General features: G+C 40.8%; 1 protein-coding gene across 3 annotated transcripts in view; it reads right to left on the minus strand.

The window, feature by feature from the left end:
• Window positions 1–1,878: 1,878 nt before the first annotated feature.
• Window positions 1,879–19,492, minus strand: part of LOC121270969 — a 34,524-nt gene continuing 16,910 nt past the window's right edge. For all 3 annotated transcript variants that reach the window (XM_041176645.1, XM_041176646.1, XM_041176644.1), the window contains 6 exons: window positions 12,415–12,490; window positions 12,093–12,294; window positions 11,267–11,395; window positions 7,821–7,983; window positions 7,630–7,727; window positions 1,879–2,041 (listed from right to left, as the gene is read on the minus strand). In XM_041176645.1, coding sequence (XP_041032579.1) covers window positions 1,892–2,041; window positions 7,630–7,727; window positions 7,821–7,983; window positions 11,267–11,395; window positions 12,093–12,294; window positions 12,415–12,490 — 818 coding nt within the window. In that variant the 3' untranslated portion in view covers window positions 1,879–1,891. The remainder of the gene's footprint in view (window positions 2,042–7,629; window positions 7,728–7,820; window positions 7,984–11,266; window positions 11,396–12,092; window positions 12,295–12,414; window positions 12,491–19,492) is intronic.

Below are 19,492 nucleotides of genomic sequence, written 5' to 3' on the forward strand. Positions count from 1 at the left end.
TGCAGCAAAGGAAACTGACGGGGTTGAACTGTTTATATTTCAATGCAAGGAGTATTACAAACAAGGTAGATGAGTTAAGGGCACAGGTAGACACATGGCAGCAGGATGTCATTGCTATAACAGAGACCTGGCTCAAGGAGGGACAAAACTGGCAGCTTAATATCCCTGGTTATAGAGTCTTCAGACCCGATAGAGTAGGAGATAAGGGCGGGGGGGGGGGGGGGGGGCGGGGGGGGTTGGGGGGTTGGGGGGGGGTGGTTAGTAATAATAGTTAAAGAATCAATTCCAGTTGTGAGAAGGGATGATATACTAAATGGGTCAACAAATAAGGCTTTATGGATTGAGCTTAGAAATAAAATAGCAGTCACACTACTGGGAGTATACTACAGACCCCCAAATAGTGAAAGGGAGGAGATAGACAAACAAATATGTGGGCAAATTTCTGCTTGTAAGAACAAGTGGGCAATAATGGTAGGAGACTTCAACTATCCTAATATCAAAGCTGATTCAAACAATATAAGGGGCACTGAGGGAGAAAAATTCATGCAGTGTGTCCAGTAAAATTTTCCCAACAAATTAGTGACACACCCAACAAGAGGAGGTGCAATTCTAGACCTAGTCTTGGGGAACAAAGAAGGGCAAATGGGTGAAGTGACAGTTGGCGACCATATCAGGGACAGAGATCACAATTCAGTTAGATTTAGCATTACCATGGAAAAGGACAGAGATAAGGCAGGAGTAAAAGTCTTGAACTGGGGGAAAGCAAATTTTGCAGAAATGAGAAGGGACTTGGCTGAGGTGGACTAGACAGCACTGCTGGAGAATAAAACAGTGGAAAACTAGTGGGAAGCACTAAAAAGTGAGATCCTAATTGTACAAAGTAGACATGTCCCCTACAAAAGTAAGTGTGGTACTGCCAAATCTAGACTCCCCTGGCTGTCCAGAGGAATACAGGGGAAGATCAAATGGAAAAAGAAAGCGTACAATAGGCACAAAGAACTAAGCACTGCAAATAGCCTAGGCAAATATATGAAGTGCAGGGACGAAGTAAAAAAGGAAATAAGGAAATCAAAGCGAGGGCATGAAAAAGGATTAGCAAATAAAGTTAAAGATAACCCAAAGATGTTTTACCAATACATTAATGCTAAAAGATTAGTTAAGGAAAAAGAGGGACCTATCAGAGATGAAGATGGAAACTCTTTTAAGCAGTTCTCTATAAACAAAAACAGAATTACCTGGAAAAACTCAGCAGGTCTGGCAGCATCGGCAGAGAAGAAAAGAGTTGACATTTTGAGTCCTCATGACCCTTCGACAGAACTTGAGTTCGAGTCCAAGAAAGAGTTGAAATATAAGCTGGTTTAAGGTGTGTGTGGGGGGGGCGGAGAGAGAGAGAGAGAGAGAAGTGGAGTGGGGGTGTGGTTGTAGGGACAAACAAGCAGTGATAGAAGATCATCAAAAGATGTCAACAACAATAGAACAAAAGAACACATAGGTGTTAAAGTTAAAGTTGGTGATATTATCATAGATAATATCATCTACTTTAACTTTAACACCTATGTGTTCTTTTGTTCTATTGTTGACATCTTTTGATGATCTGCTTCTATCACTGCTTGTTTGTCCCTACAACCACACCCCCACTCCACTTCTCTCTCTCTCTCTCTCTCCACCCCCCCCACACACACCTTAAACCAGCTTATATTTCAACTCTTTCTTGGACTCGAACTCAAGTTCTGTCGAAGGGTCATGAGGACTCAAAATGTCAACTCTTTTCTTCTCCGCCGATGCTGCCAGACCTGCTGAGTTTTTCCAGGTAATTCTGTTTTTGTTTTTGTTTTGGATTTCCAGCATCCGCAGTTTTTTTGTTTTTATCTCTATAAATCAAGTTTGTCTTTTAAGCTTTTAAGATGTTTTTGACCATATTTTTCAGTGCATACAAAGCAAGAACACATTTTGTCTTCTCAATCTTATCACCTTTCCACTCATTCGAAACGACAAACATGGTGCATTTTTTCATTCCAGTATGATCTGACAACTTTGCAAACTAAGAGAAAAAAAGGAGAGAAGCAGGTAAAGTGATTATAAACTAGTGAAGATGATTATATGTTCTGCAGCAGTAATCTGAATCAACATTTACTAAAAAAAAAATCTGGTCACTTATTGCCACATGTGGGAGCTTGCTGTGTACAAATTAGCTGCTGTGTTTCCTATATTATAACTGAGACTACACTTCATTGGTTATGAAGTGTTTTGGGATATCTAGAGTTTGTGAAAAGTAATATGGGTAAAATTGAAGTAACTGGGAATCATGGGGAAAGCTCTCCACCGGCTAGAGTCATAACTAGCACAAAAATATGGTGATTGTGCTTGGTGGAGGCAAATCATCTCAGTCCTCGAACATTGCTGCAGGAGGTCCTCAGGGAAATGTCCTATGCCAAACATCTTCAGCTGCCTTATCAATGACCATCCCTCCATCGTAAGGTTAAACTTGGGGATGTCAGCATTCAGTACCATTCGCAACTCCTCAGATACTGAAATAGTCCATGTTCATATGCAGCAAGACCTGGACAACATTCAGGCTTAGGCTGATAAGTGACATGTAATATTCGCACCATGCAAAGGCCAGGCAATGGTCATCTCCAACGAGAGAGAATCTAATCATCTCCCCTTGACATTCAATGGATACCATAGCTGAATCCCTCGTCATCAATGCCCTAGGGGTTACTGTTGACCAGAAACTTAACTGGATGAGCCATGTACATACTGTGGTCAGGGACTGAGATAGACTATTTTGTGGCAAGTAAGTCACCTGCTGACTCCCCAAAGTCTGTCCACCATCTACAAGACAAGTCAGGAGTATGATGGAATACTCTCCACTTGCCCAGATCAGTAAAGCTCCAATAACACTCGAAGTTTGTCACCCTCCAGGACAAACCAGCCTGCTTGATCTGCACCATCCTTACTTGGAACTATATCACCTTTCTTTCACTGGGTCAAAATCCTGGAACTCCATTCCTGAGACCACTGCGGGTATAACTACAATACGTGGACTGCAGTGGTGCAAGGTGGTGACTCACCATCATCTTCTCAAGGGCAATTAGGGATAGACAACAAAAGATAGCCATGCCAGTAATGCTGACATCCCATGAATAAAAAAAGGATTTCATCCTAAAAAAAAAAATCGAATAAATTTGACAACACATTTCCCCTTTTGTAAAACTGTATTGACTGTATAATCATACTATGATTTTCCAAGTGCATTGTTAAGACTCCTATCATAAATTCCAGAATTTTTCCAATAACTTGTCAGGCGAATTGACCTGGCCCCAAATCTTCCGGTCTCTAGATTGTCAGAGACTGGATGTATCCCGCAAAACGTGCTTCAGGACCCTGTGGCAGTCCCAATGCAATGACTCCATGGGATGTGCCTGGAAAATTTGAATTTCCGGTGGGCAATTCCCCTGCGGACTCTTCAAAAATGTCTCCGACTCAAGTTAGAATCGGAGACTTCGGACAGTTCTGATGTACTTACCTAAACAGTTACCCAGGAACGTTAGACAGAAAAATCCTAATCTAACTCCTGGGAAACTATACAACTGACTCCCCAACAACACCCTCCCCCCACAACCCGACCTGACTAGTCCCCACCATGCAACTCTCCCGTTGACTCCTCAACTCCCCCACCAAACAGACCTGAAAACACATGATCCGACCTGTATAACCCCTGACCCACCTGCCACCCTCTTCACTTACATCACCCTCCCTACCCATTTACTTTATCTTCCGTAACTATTTTCCTCGCCCACACATTCACTCATTTATATGTCCCAAAGCTGTTCGGTTTGTTAGTGAATATTTACCAGGATACGGCAGCTAGTGCCATAAAACAGGGGAGTGGTTTGGCTTCCATTCCTCCCCCTCTCCACCACCTGGATGATCCAGCGCTACGATGAAGCAGTTCAATGGAAGATTGCTCTGGATTTCTGAAGAATCTGGGATTGGAATACCTGGTCAGAAATTCAGAGCTCCGTCGTGCTGAAGAGAAGTGGGAGTGGTGCGATTGCCGCTCCTTGGAAGATTTGGAGCCTGCTGTTTCCAATTTTCTCTCCCTGCTTTCTTCAATAGCGGTATTACATTCACTTCCAATCCCCTGGACCCATTATAGATCCTAAGGAATTTTGGAAAGTCGTAACCAGTGCATCCACTGTCTCTGCAGCCACATCAGGTTGTGGGGATTTGTCAGATTTCAGTCTCTTATGTTTCTCCAATACATTTTTTCTGCTGATATTAATTACTTTAAATTCCTCACTTTTATTAGCTCAGTTGGATCCCCTCTATTTCTGGCATGCAATTTGTCCCTACGATTGTGACGGGATACACAAAATATTTGTTCAATAACTGCTATTTCCTCATTCCCCATGGTAATTTCTCCCGTCGCTGCCTCTAAAGGAACACAATTTAATTTAGTTACTCTCCTTTATTTATATACTTGAAGAAGCTCTGTTTTTCATCCTGACCAGTTTATTCTCATTTTTTTCTTCTTTATCAACTTTTTGGTGGCCCTTTGTTGGTTTTTAAAATACTCCCAATTCTCAGATTTACTACTGTTCTTTGCAAAATTGGAAGCCTCGTTAAATTTTTTTTTCTCCCCATCGGCATCACTGCCTGGGCCAACATTTATTGCCCATTCTCAAGTGTCTTGAGAAGATGGTGGGCCACTGCCTTGAACTGCTGCAGTCCATGTGGTGTAGGTACACCCACAGTGCTGTTTGGGGGGGTGGGGGGAAAGAGTTCCAGAATCTTGACCCAGCAACAGTGAAGGAATAGCAATATAGTTCCAAATCTGGATGCTAAGAGACTTGGAGGCGATCTTGCAAGTGGTGATCTTCCCATGCATCTGCTGCACTGCATGTGTAGATGGTACACACTGCTGCCACTGTGCATCGATGGTGGAGGCAATGAATGTTTAAGGTGGTGGATGGGGTGCCAATCATGTGGATTGTTTTGTCCTGGATGGTGTTAAGCTTCTTGAGCGAGTTAGAGATGCTCTCATCTAGGCAAGTGGAGAGTATTCCATCACACTTCTGAGAATGGATGTAATTTTTTTCTTTTTTAGTAGTTTTGGGGAATATTGCATTAAGCTGGGGAAAAGGTTCCTAGAGACAGATTGGGAGATTTAAGATGTGAAAGGTTGGAGACGTTAAGTTTGTGCATTTGTAATGATATATCATGGTGGTTTGAGATATAAGTTATAATGTTGGACCTAACATTTGCATTTTTATAAGTTGAGAGTTTGTTTGAATATCAAAGGGAAGTCAGAAGTGACAAGAAACATTTTATCATCTTACAGGAGTTCCATACATAAATTGAAGAGGGCATATTACATTTTATTGACCCAAAAGCAGAGACAAAATAGAAACATGAAAGATTTCATATTTGGAAGGATTTGAGTTTCAAAGAGGTGTGAGAACAATGAAACCTGAGATGGAAGGGGGAAAAAAAAAGATATTTTAGAGTTACTGAGGAGAGCTTAGGGGTTGTTGGTGGGTAGCTGATGGCTTTGGGCTGTTGGCTGTGTGAGGAAGTTTTCCTGGAAATAGCTGTAAGATGATGTAATTTGAATCAGCCATCCAGTCAAGCCAGAAAAGTCTAGGTTGCAAAAAGCAGTCTTGTTCTGAAATCTTGGCTTTCCACAGCAGAGTGGAAGAGAATTTAAGAGGTCATGTGGTATGCCTTTATTAAAGCTGCAGCAATTTGCCTTGGGTAATATTACTGGATTGTTATAGTTAAAGATCTATAAGGGAGTGTTGCCTGGAAGGTGTTTACTTGTGGGTCCGACCAAGTAGGGAGTCTGTTGGAGGAATCTTTTGTAAGAATAATTTTGACTGTGTAACTGTAATCTTGTGTGCAAAGTTTATTTTCTTAATAAAATTTTACTTTCAATTTTTAAAATTCCAAAAAAGTGTTATTGGACTTTTTGTTACTGAGATCAGTATGTTTTCTTCTCATTTTCAGAATACAAAAAAATAAGGTAAGCCAAGTTTCCCTCTGGGATTTGGTTTGCTTAGCAATTAACATCTGCTGCGGTCATAACAAACTCCTGACCTGTGCCTTGTAGACTGTGGACATGCTATGGGGAGTCAGGCGGTGAGTTACTCGCCTGCTCTTGTAGCCACAGTATTTATATGGCTGGTCCAGTTCAATTTCTGGTCAATGGTAACCCCCAGGATACTCTGCTTTAACTTCCTCAATAAGTCACGGATTGATCTTTCTTGCTGAGTTTTTTTTTCAATGGAAAGTATTTATGTTGAACATTTTGATCTTTTTCTTTAAATGTTTAATTACTGCCATACCTTTTCAACTATTTACCCTATCAATCTTAGCGTAACTCTCCCCCTCATACCTATGTAGTTGACTTTGTTTAAGTTTAAGGTTCTTTTTCAGGACTGGAGCATGTTGCCCTCAAATTTAAATGGAATTCAGTTGTATTATGATCACTTTCTCCCCCCAGGAGGCTCTTCGACCATGAACTTACTAATTAACCGTGCCTCATTACACAAGATTGGAAGTAGCTTAATCCCTAATTGGCTCCACAATATATTCCAGGAAATTGTCAGTAAAGCATCCACAAACTCATCTTCTGTACTAACTTTGCCTATTTATTGGCCCAGTCCATATGAAATTTAAATTCCCTCACAATGATTACATTACTTTTATTACAAGCTCCAACTATTTCTAATGCTCCATCCAACTGCATAATCACGTTAGCAAGCCAAGAAACTACTTCCATGAGTGTTTTCTGACCCTAATCTCCACCCATACTGATTCTTCTTCCTGATCTCCTCCTGACACAAGATCATTTCTTACTGCTACCCTTTACTAACAGGACTGACTTTTTTAAATGTCGTGTACTTATTTCCCAACTTTGATTGTCTTGTAATCATGTCTCAGTAATAGGGATTAGATCTAGATTACTTAATCACTTTCAGTGCTGTTAATTTGCCTATCTTGTAAAGAAAACTGTATGCACTCAGATAAAGAACTTGTCTTTTTTCTTACCGTTACCTGATCACTTCTACCATTTAACTTCCTGTCCCGCTACATGTCTTTACCCAGATCACTACACTGGTCTATTGCCTTAACCTTGCTTTTGAGACTTCTAAATCTCACTTCAAATGACCCTTCCCATCTCTTGGCTTAAAGCCCTACCCACAGTCCATCATCGCATCGTGGCACCATCTACAAGTTCCACTGCAGCAACTCACCAAGGATCCTTCAACTGCACCTTCCAAATCCCTGAACTCTGCCACCTAGAAGGACAAGGGCAGCAGACGCATGACAACACCATCATTTGCAAGCCTCCCTCCATGTCACACACTATTTTGACTATAAAGGAACAGCCAATATACTTCCCTATTGCTGGGCCAAAATCCTGGAACTCCCTCACTAATAGCACTGCAGATGTACCTACAACACATGGACTGCAATGGTTCAAGGTGGCTCACCACCATCTTCAGATGAATAGGGATGGGCAGGAAATGCCAGCCATGTCAACGACACTCACAATTAAAAAACAATGCTTCTCAGGATGTATCAATACACCTGATTCCACAAATGAAAAAACTCCATTACCTTGCGTTTTAGTTTTTGGTTTGCATAAATACGATCATAACTTTTCTTGGGTATCCTTAATCGATCAAAGTTCGTCCCAATCACAATCTTGTAAATATCTGAAAAGGGAAGTTTGACAGGAATATGAATGTGAAACATAAAACTGAATGGTGACAAAGGTTATATCAGCAGAAAGCAAAATAGAGACTTACTTTTCTGTGCAACAAAGGTATGTAGATCCTGAAGCTGCTTCAATAAATCCAGACCAACGTTGTCTATGGTAAAGGTGTTAAAAACAAATGCAACTCCATGGATTACATTTTTCAGAATGACTGGATTTTGAGCATCATCTGAATCAGGATTGAAATCCTTCAACTAAGTTAGAGAAAAGTGAATTGGTTACACAAATAGCTACCAACATAAATGTTCACAATTATTCAGCATCAAGGTGAAAGCTTACTGGAGGGGTTCTCAGTCCCATCAGACAAGGCTCATTCACCAATTCTACTGAGATCAAGATTGACCCTGATCAGTGAGGGTCATCTTCTCGCTCCATTAAACTCTAACTTTATCTCTTCCTCTCATAATTTTGGTATTTTTCTTCATTTTCTTCGTGCACTTGGACTATTCTCTCTGTTTGTCTGTTACTCTGTTCCTGTGTGTTACTCCATGACTATTCTCTATATTTTGCTATTACTGTTATGTGTGTTACTCGGACTATTCTGTATATTTCAATTACTTTGTCCTCTGTCACTCTTGGAACTATTCCTTTATTGTTTCTCAATGATTCTGTCAATGTGTGTCATTCTTGGACTATTCTCCATAGTCCTCTATTACTCTTGGATGATTCCCTATGTTTCACTATTACGCCGTCTGTCCGTGTTATTCTTGGTTTTCTGTTTTCCCATTATTCTCACAGCATTTTCCATTGATAGATCTCCATGTCAAAATATAACTTGGAATGAAGCAGCTAAATTTAAATCCATTACGACTCACCTTTAACAGAGGCTGAAAAGGTATTTTTAGGTTTAGCAATTTTATTTTCTGTAATCTAGTGACAAAAGTCTTATATCCAGTGTGGTCCCTCTCATGTTCTTCAGATGCTAAGAAGTTTTACAAAAGGAAGCCACTTACAAATCCTTTTAACTGATTTCAGCAGTGTATCGTAGTACTATATATGTGCAAGATTTCTTCTTTCAGGCTTGTCTAGGTCTTTCGGATAAGATATTAAACCAAGGCCCATCTGCTCGCTCAGGTGGACATAAGATATGTCACGGCCACTATTTCAAAGACCAAGTGGGGCATTCTCCCCAGTGACCTATCCATTATCTATCCCTAAACAACAATTGGACGATTTATCACTTTGCTGTTTGTGAAAGCTTACAGTGCGCAAAGTGGCTGCTGCATTACTACAAGTAATATTCTAGCTTGAAGTCTTAGCTTGTTATGATTCCAGCTGAGGTTACCACTGGACAAGCCTGATCCCAGGGTGATTGGTCCTAACTTTTATTTGTTTGTTTAGATACGCGGACAGTGGCTACTGAACAGTCACTGGAGTCAGTTAATGAACTTTTAACAAAAGAATAAAACTTTATCAAAGAAGAAAAAATAAACTATATTACAAAACTCCTTCACCCACAACTATACCTTTACAGATATTTACAGATTTGTAAGGATAACACAGGTTACAAAATCTATCTTATACTCTAATGTTCACAGTAAGTATACTGTCCATGTAAATGACTAGGCAACCTGTGGTCAGACACACCACACTCTGAACCCAAGTGACAGATGCCACTTCAACCAGATGCTATGGATCTTTCATCAACTGCCCCAGACATTTGCCACACTGTGAGCCTCCCGGTCTCACTGCACTCCGTCTTTCACACGATGGTTCCAATCTCCACTCTCCAAGAACTTGCACTGGAATCTTCTCCCAAACCAACCGTTTCTCGCGGATGCCTTCTGCAAGGGTTCACCTCCAGGGTTTCGAACTCTCCTTCCGATGTTCCTCTTTCATGGATCACCTCATGCAGTCAAGCTGTCTTCCACGCACTCTCTCTTACTGACTCAGCTGTCAACAATACATCACTGCCCATAGCAAAGAGTTACAGACCTTCAGACTATCGCTTTAAATCTGCTTCCTTTAAACCTGAAGCTTGGAGCCTTCTCTCTGATTCTTACTTTCACTTCCACAGAACAGGACCTTTTCCAGGTTCTGTCTTTCCTTTGACTAGAAGGTCTGTTTGGGACTTTCTCCTGTTCCATTCCCCTGGATTTTGGGACTTTTTCTTTAGCTTGGGACTTGCTATCTGTCCCCTTTGCTCCAGTCTCTCCTGGCAGCTGTCTTCAAACCCATCCGAACTCAAACAGCTTCCAAATCAAACTGCTGTTTCTAGTTTCTTCTGTGTATGTCTGTGGGAGGGGCCTGGCTCTCTGAACCAGTTTCTCTACTTTTGTGTTTGCTTAACTTGTTCTTACAATCGTAAAATTCATTAGAAATGTGGACAACTTTTAAAGTGAAACTAAAACTCAACTTGACCTTTTCCTTCATACACAATTGCAGAAATACAAATCAAACCTAAACTTTAAAGCTAAAACTCATTCCTAACACCCACAACATACAAATATAATTTACTTAAACTCTCTCTATTTCCTAACAAAGTTTAACATCAATTCAATGTTAACTCTTGGCTTTGTGATGACCCTTCCGCTTTTGGGTAGAGCCTGTATTTTCTTTTTGTGAGATGTGTATTTCAGTCCAAAGTGAAATTAAGATAATTCTGGAAAGAGGAGTAAGTGGATTCCTATTCGTGAAGTCATTAGGTTCTGAGAAGTTACTATGGGGATGAAAGCTAATTGGGGTGGTGTTAGGTCCAGCTTGTTCTGTGGCAGCTGGTCTGAACAGGCACATTTCACAACCTAGAATTCATGTGAGGGGAAGTAAGCAAGGCTCTCTACGAATCGGTCAGTTTTCTGCTTGGCAGGAAGAAGAAAATAGAACTTCAGAAGCTGTTGGTGTGAGCAAACTAAAAAAGGGACTGAATGTTAAAAGTGGTGTGAATAGCTCAGGCATGCTAAAGAGTTGAGTGTTTGTATCAGAGGACCAGACTGTGATCCAGGTGTGTTGCTTGGTCGTTTGGAAAGATACACTATCGGAACTAACGTGACCTAAGTGAGGGCGCGTTTCTCGGTGTGCGCTTTGTCGATGTTGACCATATTCATATCCGGGAGCTTTGGATAGAGTGCGGCTGCTGTTCAATGCAACTTGAGAGCTGAACTCATTGAGTGGGAAAGTGAGAGATCCTACGTAGCAGAAGCTAAGTTGCAGAACTTTAGAACTGCACATGTGCCAAATGTGTGCTTGGAATAACATGGGTGCTTGTGGTTTACAAAGCTGAATGGGCAGACGGTGTCTCAGTCTGGCAGTGCTACACTCTTTCACTTCTGGCATTAGGGGCTCTGGTCCCTGAAGTGGGGGCTTGAGTCCACAGCCAACTGACTGAGGCAAGATTGCTATCACCGTAGCCATTGCTGATGTAAATAAAGCTTTGTCATATAAATATTGCTCCTTTTTCACTCCAAATGGCTTTTTGAACTAAATGAGATTCTCTAAAATGGTACATCTTAAAAGCATGAAATAGCTAGGTCAACTCACATTGGTTCCTGGTGGCACCCTTCCTTCCAGGATCATCCTTAACACTTCCTTTGCCTTAACTGCATCATCGAATGAGTTCCAACCGGTTGTGTCCCAAAACTTCAACGAGTTTGACTTGTAGGACTTCAGCTGTTAAATAATTTATAAAATACATACATTAATACAGTTCCTTTCACAACTTCAGAATATGCTAAAGCACTTTACTGTCAATGAAGTACCTTTTTGAAATGTGATTAATGCTGTAATATAGAAAATGTGGGAGCCAATTTTTTCACAGCAAGCACCCACAAAAAACAATGAGATAATAACCAGATCATCTGTTGTAGAGATGGTTGAGGGATAAATATTGTTTTAAGTCGCCAGGAAGAAGTCTGCTATTCAAAATAACGGCTGTGGGATCTTTTAAGGATACCTATGAGGGAAGACCTGGTGTTGGTTTAACGTCTTAGCCAAAAGATGGCACCTCAGACATTGCAGAACCCTCTCAGTACTGGCACCAGGAGTGTGTGGAGTTGGAATCGGATTTGAACTCAACCTTCTGACTCAATGTACTGCCTCAACAATAAGTCAATTTAGCGTTACAATCATGTAGCGGTTACGTTAAAGGGACCAATGATAGAGAGTGAGATCAAATCACAGCACAACAGTTTCAGAATTTAAGTACAGTTTTAAAAATCTTTAAATAAAGCACCAGTCTCAGTAAAAGTGATTGTGAAGCCTCAGTTTTATCAGGGCAGGGTGACAAAGGATGGGCAATAAATGTCAGCCTTGCCAGCAATGTCCACTTCCTGAGAATTAAATTTTAAAAAGATGTTGGAGAGGGTACCTCGAGTGTGAGTGAGTCAGGATGCTGTCCAGTTGGGACACAGTTTATCGTTCTTCCATCTGGATCCAGAGCTGAGAGAAATGTATTAATGGTGGATGATTTACCAGCACCCATCATGCCAAACAGCAAGATGTTTATACAGTCCACACAGTTTTTTGGAGGGTTGTATATACATAGATGACTCCTCAGTCTTTCCAGGGCACTGACAAAGAACAGGAAGGGAGGAAAGAGTTAGATTTCAAGGTGAATTTGTTTAAACAAAGTAAACATTTTATTTGGTTTGTCTGGTCTGGAAACACACTTCCTGATCAAGACAACTTACTTCTGGTTGATAGTTAAACGGTGAACAGCATGATGCCTTGAATATGAAGTGTGCGGGTATTTCTGCTTTGAAAAATCTGAAATCAAAATGTATTACATAAATTATGCTTTTTAGAATATCCGTGGGATGCAGAAACAACAAAGTTGCAAACTTACAATATCCTTTGTCATGATTCAAAGTACCATTACGAGCCCAATAATGTGCAGAAAATAAATGAATTTGTGACCAGATTTTGAACAAAACCTCAATTCTATTTTGTGCTCCATCTATCTTTCCTTGGAGTGACTCCTGACAATGAACCAGAAGTTATGTCCAGGCACATTTCACACATTTGCACATATGCGGCCTTGGTGACCTCCAGTAGGCAGAGTTCGGACATACACGGGTGAGGCAACTTTCTTGGGGACATTGGTAATTGCCTGCCATCGTAGTGTGTGGGCATACCAACCTGGATTTCAGGCTTCGATTTGCATATCATACTAAAAGTTTGTTTGAGAAAGATTGAAACTTTTTTTTTAAAAAAAGGGTGAATATTTGAACTTTACCTACCTTTTCTTGTACTTATTTACCTAACATGGATTGTACATGCATTTTCAGAACTTTTATTCCTATTTGTGAGACATCCCAAAGCCCTGGGCCTGGCCAGCATCATTGCTGTGAATCTGAATCTATGGCCAACTATTGCCTTTTCTTCCCCCAGTGTCCTCTCGCATTTTAATAAGGTCCTCTGCCTCCAATAATAGCTGTACTTTAGCCAAACTACAAGTACACATTTAATGTTACCTGTGCCTCCCCTAACCAGGCCTAAATATGGCTTCCACTGCCGCACATTCCGCCACTCACACTTCACTCAGTATTCAAAAGGCAAAAATACTGCAGATGCTGTTAATTAAAAAAAAACAGAAAACACTCAGCAGATCAGGGACTGTCTGTGGAGAGTGAAGGAGTTAACATTTTAGGTCAATCACCTTTAGTCAGAACTGAAATGTTCAATCTGTATTGTCTGACATCAGGTCTATATGACTCTGTACCACCAGTTTATTACCTTTATTTTGCTACTGTGTATTTCCTAGTCTGATTCTGAATTCCCTGCACTGCCCTCCGAAACGGGCTGGGGAATTCTAAGCAATTTTATAGTTGAATTGCACTCAAGACATTTGCAAGAATACCAAATGTGAGACAACTTATACTTCATGAGAAGAGAATGCTGATTGGTTGGCAAGTGGACTCTGATTGATAGTGGTGTTGCCATGGAGATGCATCAGTTAACTGATGACTGAGAATTAACCGACGAGCTTTGTTTAAATTCAAACTAGGCAGATTGACTCTGAATGGTCAAGGGATTGCCCTGAGGAATGAACCAGAGAATGGCTGTCACCTATTTTCTTCATCTGAAACAGGCACAATGTGGGTGCATGTTCTTTCTGTTTGCAAAGAACAAGGCTCCGTGTATTAAGACATGTAGCTTCTAACACATGCATGTGTGGCAAACTGCAAGTCCCAGTGATAATCAGAAATTGGTTGTCAGCGTAATTCTCAGCATACTCAGGATTGTTTAGCAAATATTGTCCAATTGCAAAATTACATCTAATGTTGGACACTTTTGAGTTTCGCAAACACGGGCTGGTTGGATACTGTTATGATCCTAGCTGAGGTCACCACCGGACAAGCCTGATCCCAGGGTGGAACCCAGCTAGATAGATCCTAACTTTTGTTTGTTTAGATACGTGGAGAGTGGCTACTGAACTGTCACTGGAATCAGCTAATGAACTTTTAACAAAAGAATAAAAGTTTATCAAGCAAGAAAAGATAAACTAGATTACAATACCCCTTCACCCACAACTATACCTTTACAGATATATAAAAATTTGTAAGGATAACACAAGTTACAAAAGCTATCTTATAATCAAATGTCCATGGTAGGTACATAGTACATGTAAACCATTAGGCAAGCGGTGGTCAGACACACCACAATCTGAATCCAAGTGACAGATGCCACCTATTTCTCCTCAACTCCACCCAGATGCTTGTCACATTTGAGCCCACTGGTCTCACCAAACTCACACGAGGGTTTCCAATCCCCACTCTCTAAGAGCTCACACTGGAATCTTCTCCAAACTGACACTTTCTTTCAGACACCTTCTGCAAGGGTCCACCTCCAGGGCTTTGAACTCTACTTCTGATGTTTCTCTTCCCTGGGTCACCACATGCATTCAGGCTTTCTTCCACGCACTCTCTCTCACTGACTCAGCCGTCAACAGTACACCACTGCTTCACATGCCCATAGCAAAGAGTTACAGACCTTCAGGTCTCTTTGGACCTTCTGGTCTCTTGCTTTTAATCTGCTTCCTTTAAATCTGCATGAAGCCTTTCTTTCTGCTCCCTACTTTCATTTCTACAGAACAAGAACTTTTCCTGGTTCCCGGCCTTCCTTTGGCTAGAAGGTCTGCTTGGGATTTTCTCCTGTTCCACTCCCTTGGATTTTGGGGACTTTTTCTTTAATTTGGGACTAGGTCTTTGTCCCCTTTGCTCCAGTCTCTCTGGCAGCCACTTTCAACCAACTTTAGCTTTGGACTGGCTATCTGGCCCTTCTAGGCTGCTTTTACCTGGCAGCTGTCTTCAAAACCAACTAAACTCGAGCAGCTTCCAAATCAAACTGCTGTTTCTAGTTTCTTCTGTGTATGTCTGTGGGAGGGGCCTGCCTCTGATCCCCTGTTGCTTGGCAACAGCCCAGTTCTTCTACTCTCGTATTTGCTTAACTCTCGTACAGTCGTAAAACTCATTAGAAATGCAGGCACCTTTTAAAATGAAACAAAAACTCAGCTTGACCTTCTTGGTAACACACAAATACAGAAATACAAATCAAACTTAAACCTTAAAAAGGTAAAACTCATTCCTAACACCCATAAATACAAATATAAAACTTAAACTCTCTATTTCCTAACAGCACGGCCTGTTGCGAACAGCCTAAGGGACATGTTGTTTGATACAATCCGCCAGTCTTTGGGATGTACAGCCTAGCACCTAGCATCACACCGATACTGAAATTCATAAATCACATTACTCATTTGTGCGGTAAGCAAAATGTCTTTGATTTGATAGCAGCATTGTGTTAATGGCAAACACCACTCATGTTGCTCCCGCATAATAGCAGCATGAAATGGCTAGCTTCACCTTTTGTTCAAATTTTTGAGATACCTTACCCTTCCAGAGTATTCTGAGGTAGGCTGGGCACTTTTCATGACCGAAAGTGGAGGCCTTAGGCCAATTCATAAGTTTGCGCAACATACAGCAAGCAGTGATCTGACTTGTAGGATGCCTTTGATGTGCCCTATATCAGCATTAAGCTTGCACAGTGAGCAAGTGGCTTGGACACCATTTGCAAGGTTGCAAATAAGGCCAATCTTATAGCGCTTGGAACTGTAGGAATCCCAACACGTATCTTGACCAGAGAAGGTAGGCTTGCGGTAGACAGTAGTAATCAGTGTTCGATCATTGCGAACCAGTCATGAAGAAGTATAAACAGTTCTTCCCTTTTCATTTGGTATTCTTACAGATGTCCTGATGAGCTCATGATGAAAGTTTTGACATGTGCTTTTTTTGATGATACTCAGGTTGATCTCTTCTTAAAATCTACAGAAATGTTGCAATTAGCATTTAATTGAACTTAAACATTAACTTGTAGATTCTTTCAGTCTTATTGGTAAACAAGCTGCCTGCTTACGGCAGCTGCACAGTTAGTTAATTGGGTGGCTTGATAGAACTGGTTCCCTAACTAACAGGACCTGACTCAGGTCTCTGGAATTCCAGCTAATCCAAATAAAGGAGGATTTTTGCTCACTTAAGGAGTAGCATGGAGGCCAGCTCAATGGAGAACTGCTAGACAGAGTACTGAACTCAGGAATTTTGTACAGCGGGGGAAGTAGCTGCAGCAGAGGTGCTGTTCTTTTTTTTTGTTAAACAGAATAAGCAGTGGTCCAGGAGACGGAGCAGGACACAGTGAGACATGAGAAATAAGTCCAGAGCCATTAATTAGGTAAGCTGGTAGATGATTGGTTAGTGAGTTTTAAGGTTGTTTTTCTCTAAACTGAGGCAGTAGTTTAAACTAGAACTGGGGAGCTATTAGTACAGATTAAGTTTAATGAGTTGAACTGCTTAATATAACTACAAATTATCAATGAGTGATATTTCTAAATTTGAAAACCTGATCTGGATATAGAAAATACAATAATATGGCAGGGCAAGTGATGTGTTGCAACTGTAGCATTTGGAAGTGAGTGGTCCACAGCCATCACATGCGCAACAAGTATCTGCAGCTCAAGGAACTTCGATTCAGAGTTGATGAGTTGGAAAGTGAGATTTGGGCACTCTGATGCATCAGGGAGAGAGTTCCCTGGACACTTTGTTCCAGGAGGCAGTCTATCTACCCTTAGGTTAGATACTTCAGATTTAGTCCATGTTCTGGGACAGGAGGGTTGTGAAGCAAGTATAGGGGATGCAAAAGGTAGCAATGGAGGAATCTCAGCCTGTGCACTTGTCCAACAGGTTCAAGGTTCTTACAGATTGTGTGGATGAGCAGGGTCGGACCACAACATTGTGATAGCAGGGAGTCATTCAAGTCAAGGGAGTAAAAAGGAATGGAGTAATAGCAGGGGTCAGTATAGTTAGGGAGATAAATGCTGTTCTCTACAGCTGAAAAAGTGAGTCCAGAAGGCTGTGTTACCTACCTGATGCCAGGGTTAACAACATCTGCTCAGGGCAGGAGAGGAACCTGGGAGGAGAAGGATGCAATTGCTGTGGTCCACGTGGGTATCAATGACACGGGGAGAACCAAGAAAGGAGTTCTGCTAATGGAGTATATGAGCAGCTAGGGACTAAATTAAATTAAAAAGCAGAACCGCAAAGGTAAGGATACCTTAGCCACTAGTACAATGGCCTAGGGTAAACAGGATCAGAGAGTCGAATGCATGCCTTGAAGATTGGTGCGGGAGAAATGGGTTTGGAGTCATGGGGCATTGGCACCAGGGGAAAGGGAGAATTATACCTTTGGGATAGGCTTCTCTTGAACTGCGCTGGGGCCAGACTGTAGAGAGGGCTTTAAACTAAATAGTGAGTGATGGAGGCAGGGGCAGTGTTAATGTTCGGCGAGATTTAGAAAGTTAAGAGAAAGGACAAGGCAATAGTACAGGGTAATGAAATGAGTAATGATAACCATGTGACAGGAAGGGATATAAGGTACAAACTCAAGAGTGCACCAGCAAATAGGGTCATAGTAGAAAAAATATGGTAAAGACAGGCTCTTTATCTGAATGCATTCAGCACTCTTAACAGGATGGATCAATTGATAGCGCAAATAGAAATACATGGGTATAATAGCCATTACAAAGACGTGAATGCAAAGTAGCCAAGGCTGAATATGCATGGATATTTGACATTTTGGAGAGATAAGAGAGGAAAAGCAGGTGCGGTAGCTCTGCCAATAAAGGACGAGGTCAGTTCAGTGATGAGAAATGTTCTTGCTCAGAAGATGAAGATGTAGAATCAATTTGTGTGGAGGTAAGAAATAGCAAAGGAAAAAAGTCTCTGGTGGGAGTAGTTTATAGGCCCCTTAACAATAGCTACTCTGTAGGATAGAGTTTAAATCAAGAAATAACGGGAACTTGTAAAAAACTCGAGTAATCAACGGTGATTTTAACCTTCACAAAATCAGACTAATCAATTTGGTAAAGGTAGCATAGAGGATGAGTTCATAATGTGTAGTAGAGACAATTTCTTAGAACAATACATCCTGGGTACCAACCAGGGAACAGACTATATTAGACCTGGTAATAGGTGATGCGTAATGACACAGGATTAATTAATGATCTCATAGTAAAAGGACCCTCTAGAAACAGATGGTCATAACACAACAGAATTTCAGATTCAGTTTCAAGGTGAGCAACTTGGGTTGAAAGTAGTGTCTTAAAGTTAAGTGAAGACAATAATAAAGGTATGAAGACATAATTAGCTAAAGTGCACTGGGAAATTATAGTTAAAAAAGAGTAGATAAGCAAAAGCAGACATTTAAGGAGATAGTTATGAACTATTAGGGAGGGAGGGAGGGAGGACGAATGTACCATCCCTGGCTAACTACAGAAGTGAAGGATGGTATCATTGATTAGGGGTAGGCCAGAAGATTGGGAAGACTGTAAAAGTCAGAAAAGAATGATTTGAAAAAGAGGGTCAAATCAGAATGAGAGTAAACTAGCAACAAAAATAAAACAGACAGTAAAAACGTCTATAATTATATAAAATGGAAGAGGAGTCAAATTAAATGTTGGCCCTTAAGATGATGAGACTGGGTAATTAAGAAAATCATGGGGCCAAAGGGAGGAATGAAAATCACTAGAGACATAGTAGGAGGAAAACTAATGGGACTAAAGGCTATCAAGTCCCTTGGACTTAGTGGCCTGCATCCTAGGATAGCTGCAGATACAGTGGGTGCATTGGTTTTAATCTTCCAAAATTCCTTAGATTTTGGAAAGTCCCAGTGGATTGGAAAAACGCAAATGTAACATCTCTATTCAAGAAAGGAGGGAAACAGAAAACTGGAAACTATAGGCCAGTTAGTTAACTTCTGTTATTGGGAAAATGATGGAATCCATTATGAATTAAGTTGTGGTAGGACATTTAGAAAATAATACAATGAAGCAGAATCAACATGGTTTTGAAAGGAAAAAAAGTGACAAATTTATTGAAGATTTTTGCAGATGTAACAAGCAGGGTGGATAAAGGGGTGTATTTGGATTTTTTGGACTTTGATAAGTTCTACAAAAAGGTTACTACACAAGATAAGAGCTTATGGTGTCAGGTGTAATATATTAACAGGAAACAGTCAGGATAAGTGATTAATTTTCAGATTCGCAAACTGTAACTAGTGGAATGTCACAGGGATCAGTGCTGGGGCCTCAACTATTTATAATCTATACCAATGACTTGGATAAGGGACCAAATATATTGTAGCCAAATCTGTTGAGAATACAAAGATAGATAGGAAAGCAAGGTGTAAGGAGGACACAAAAAGCCTGCAAAGGGATAT

Source organism: Carcharodon carcharias, chromosome 29 (genome assembly GCF_017639515.1).
Source record: "Carcharodon carcharias isolate sCarCar2 chromosome 29, sCarCar2.pri, whole genome shotgun sequence".
In the NCBI taxonomy this organism is placed as follows: domain Eukaryota; kingdom Metazoa; phylum Chordata; class Chondrichthyes; order Lamniformes; family Lamnidae; genus Carcharodon; species Carcharodon carcharias.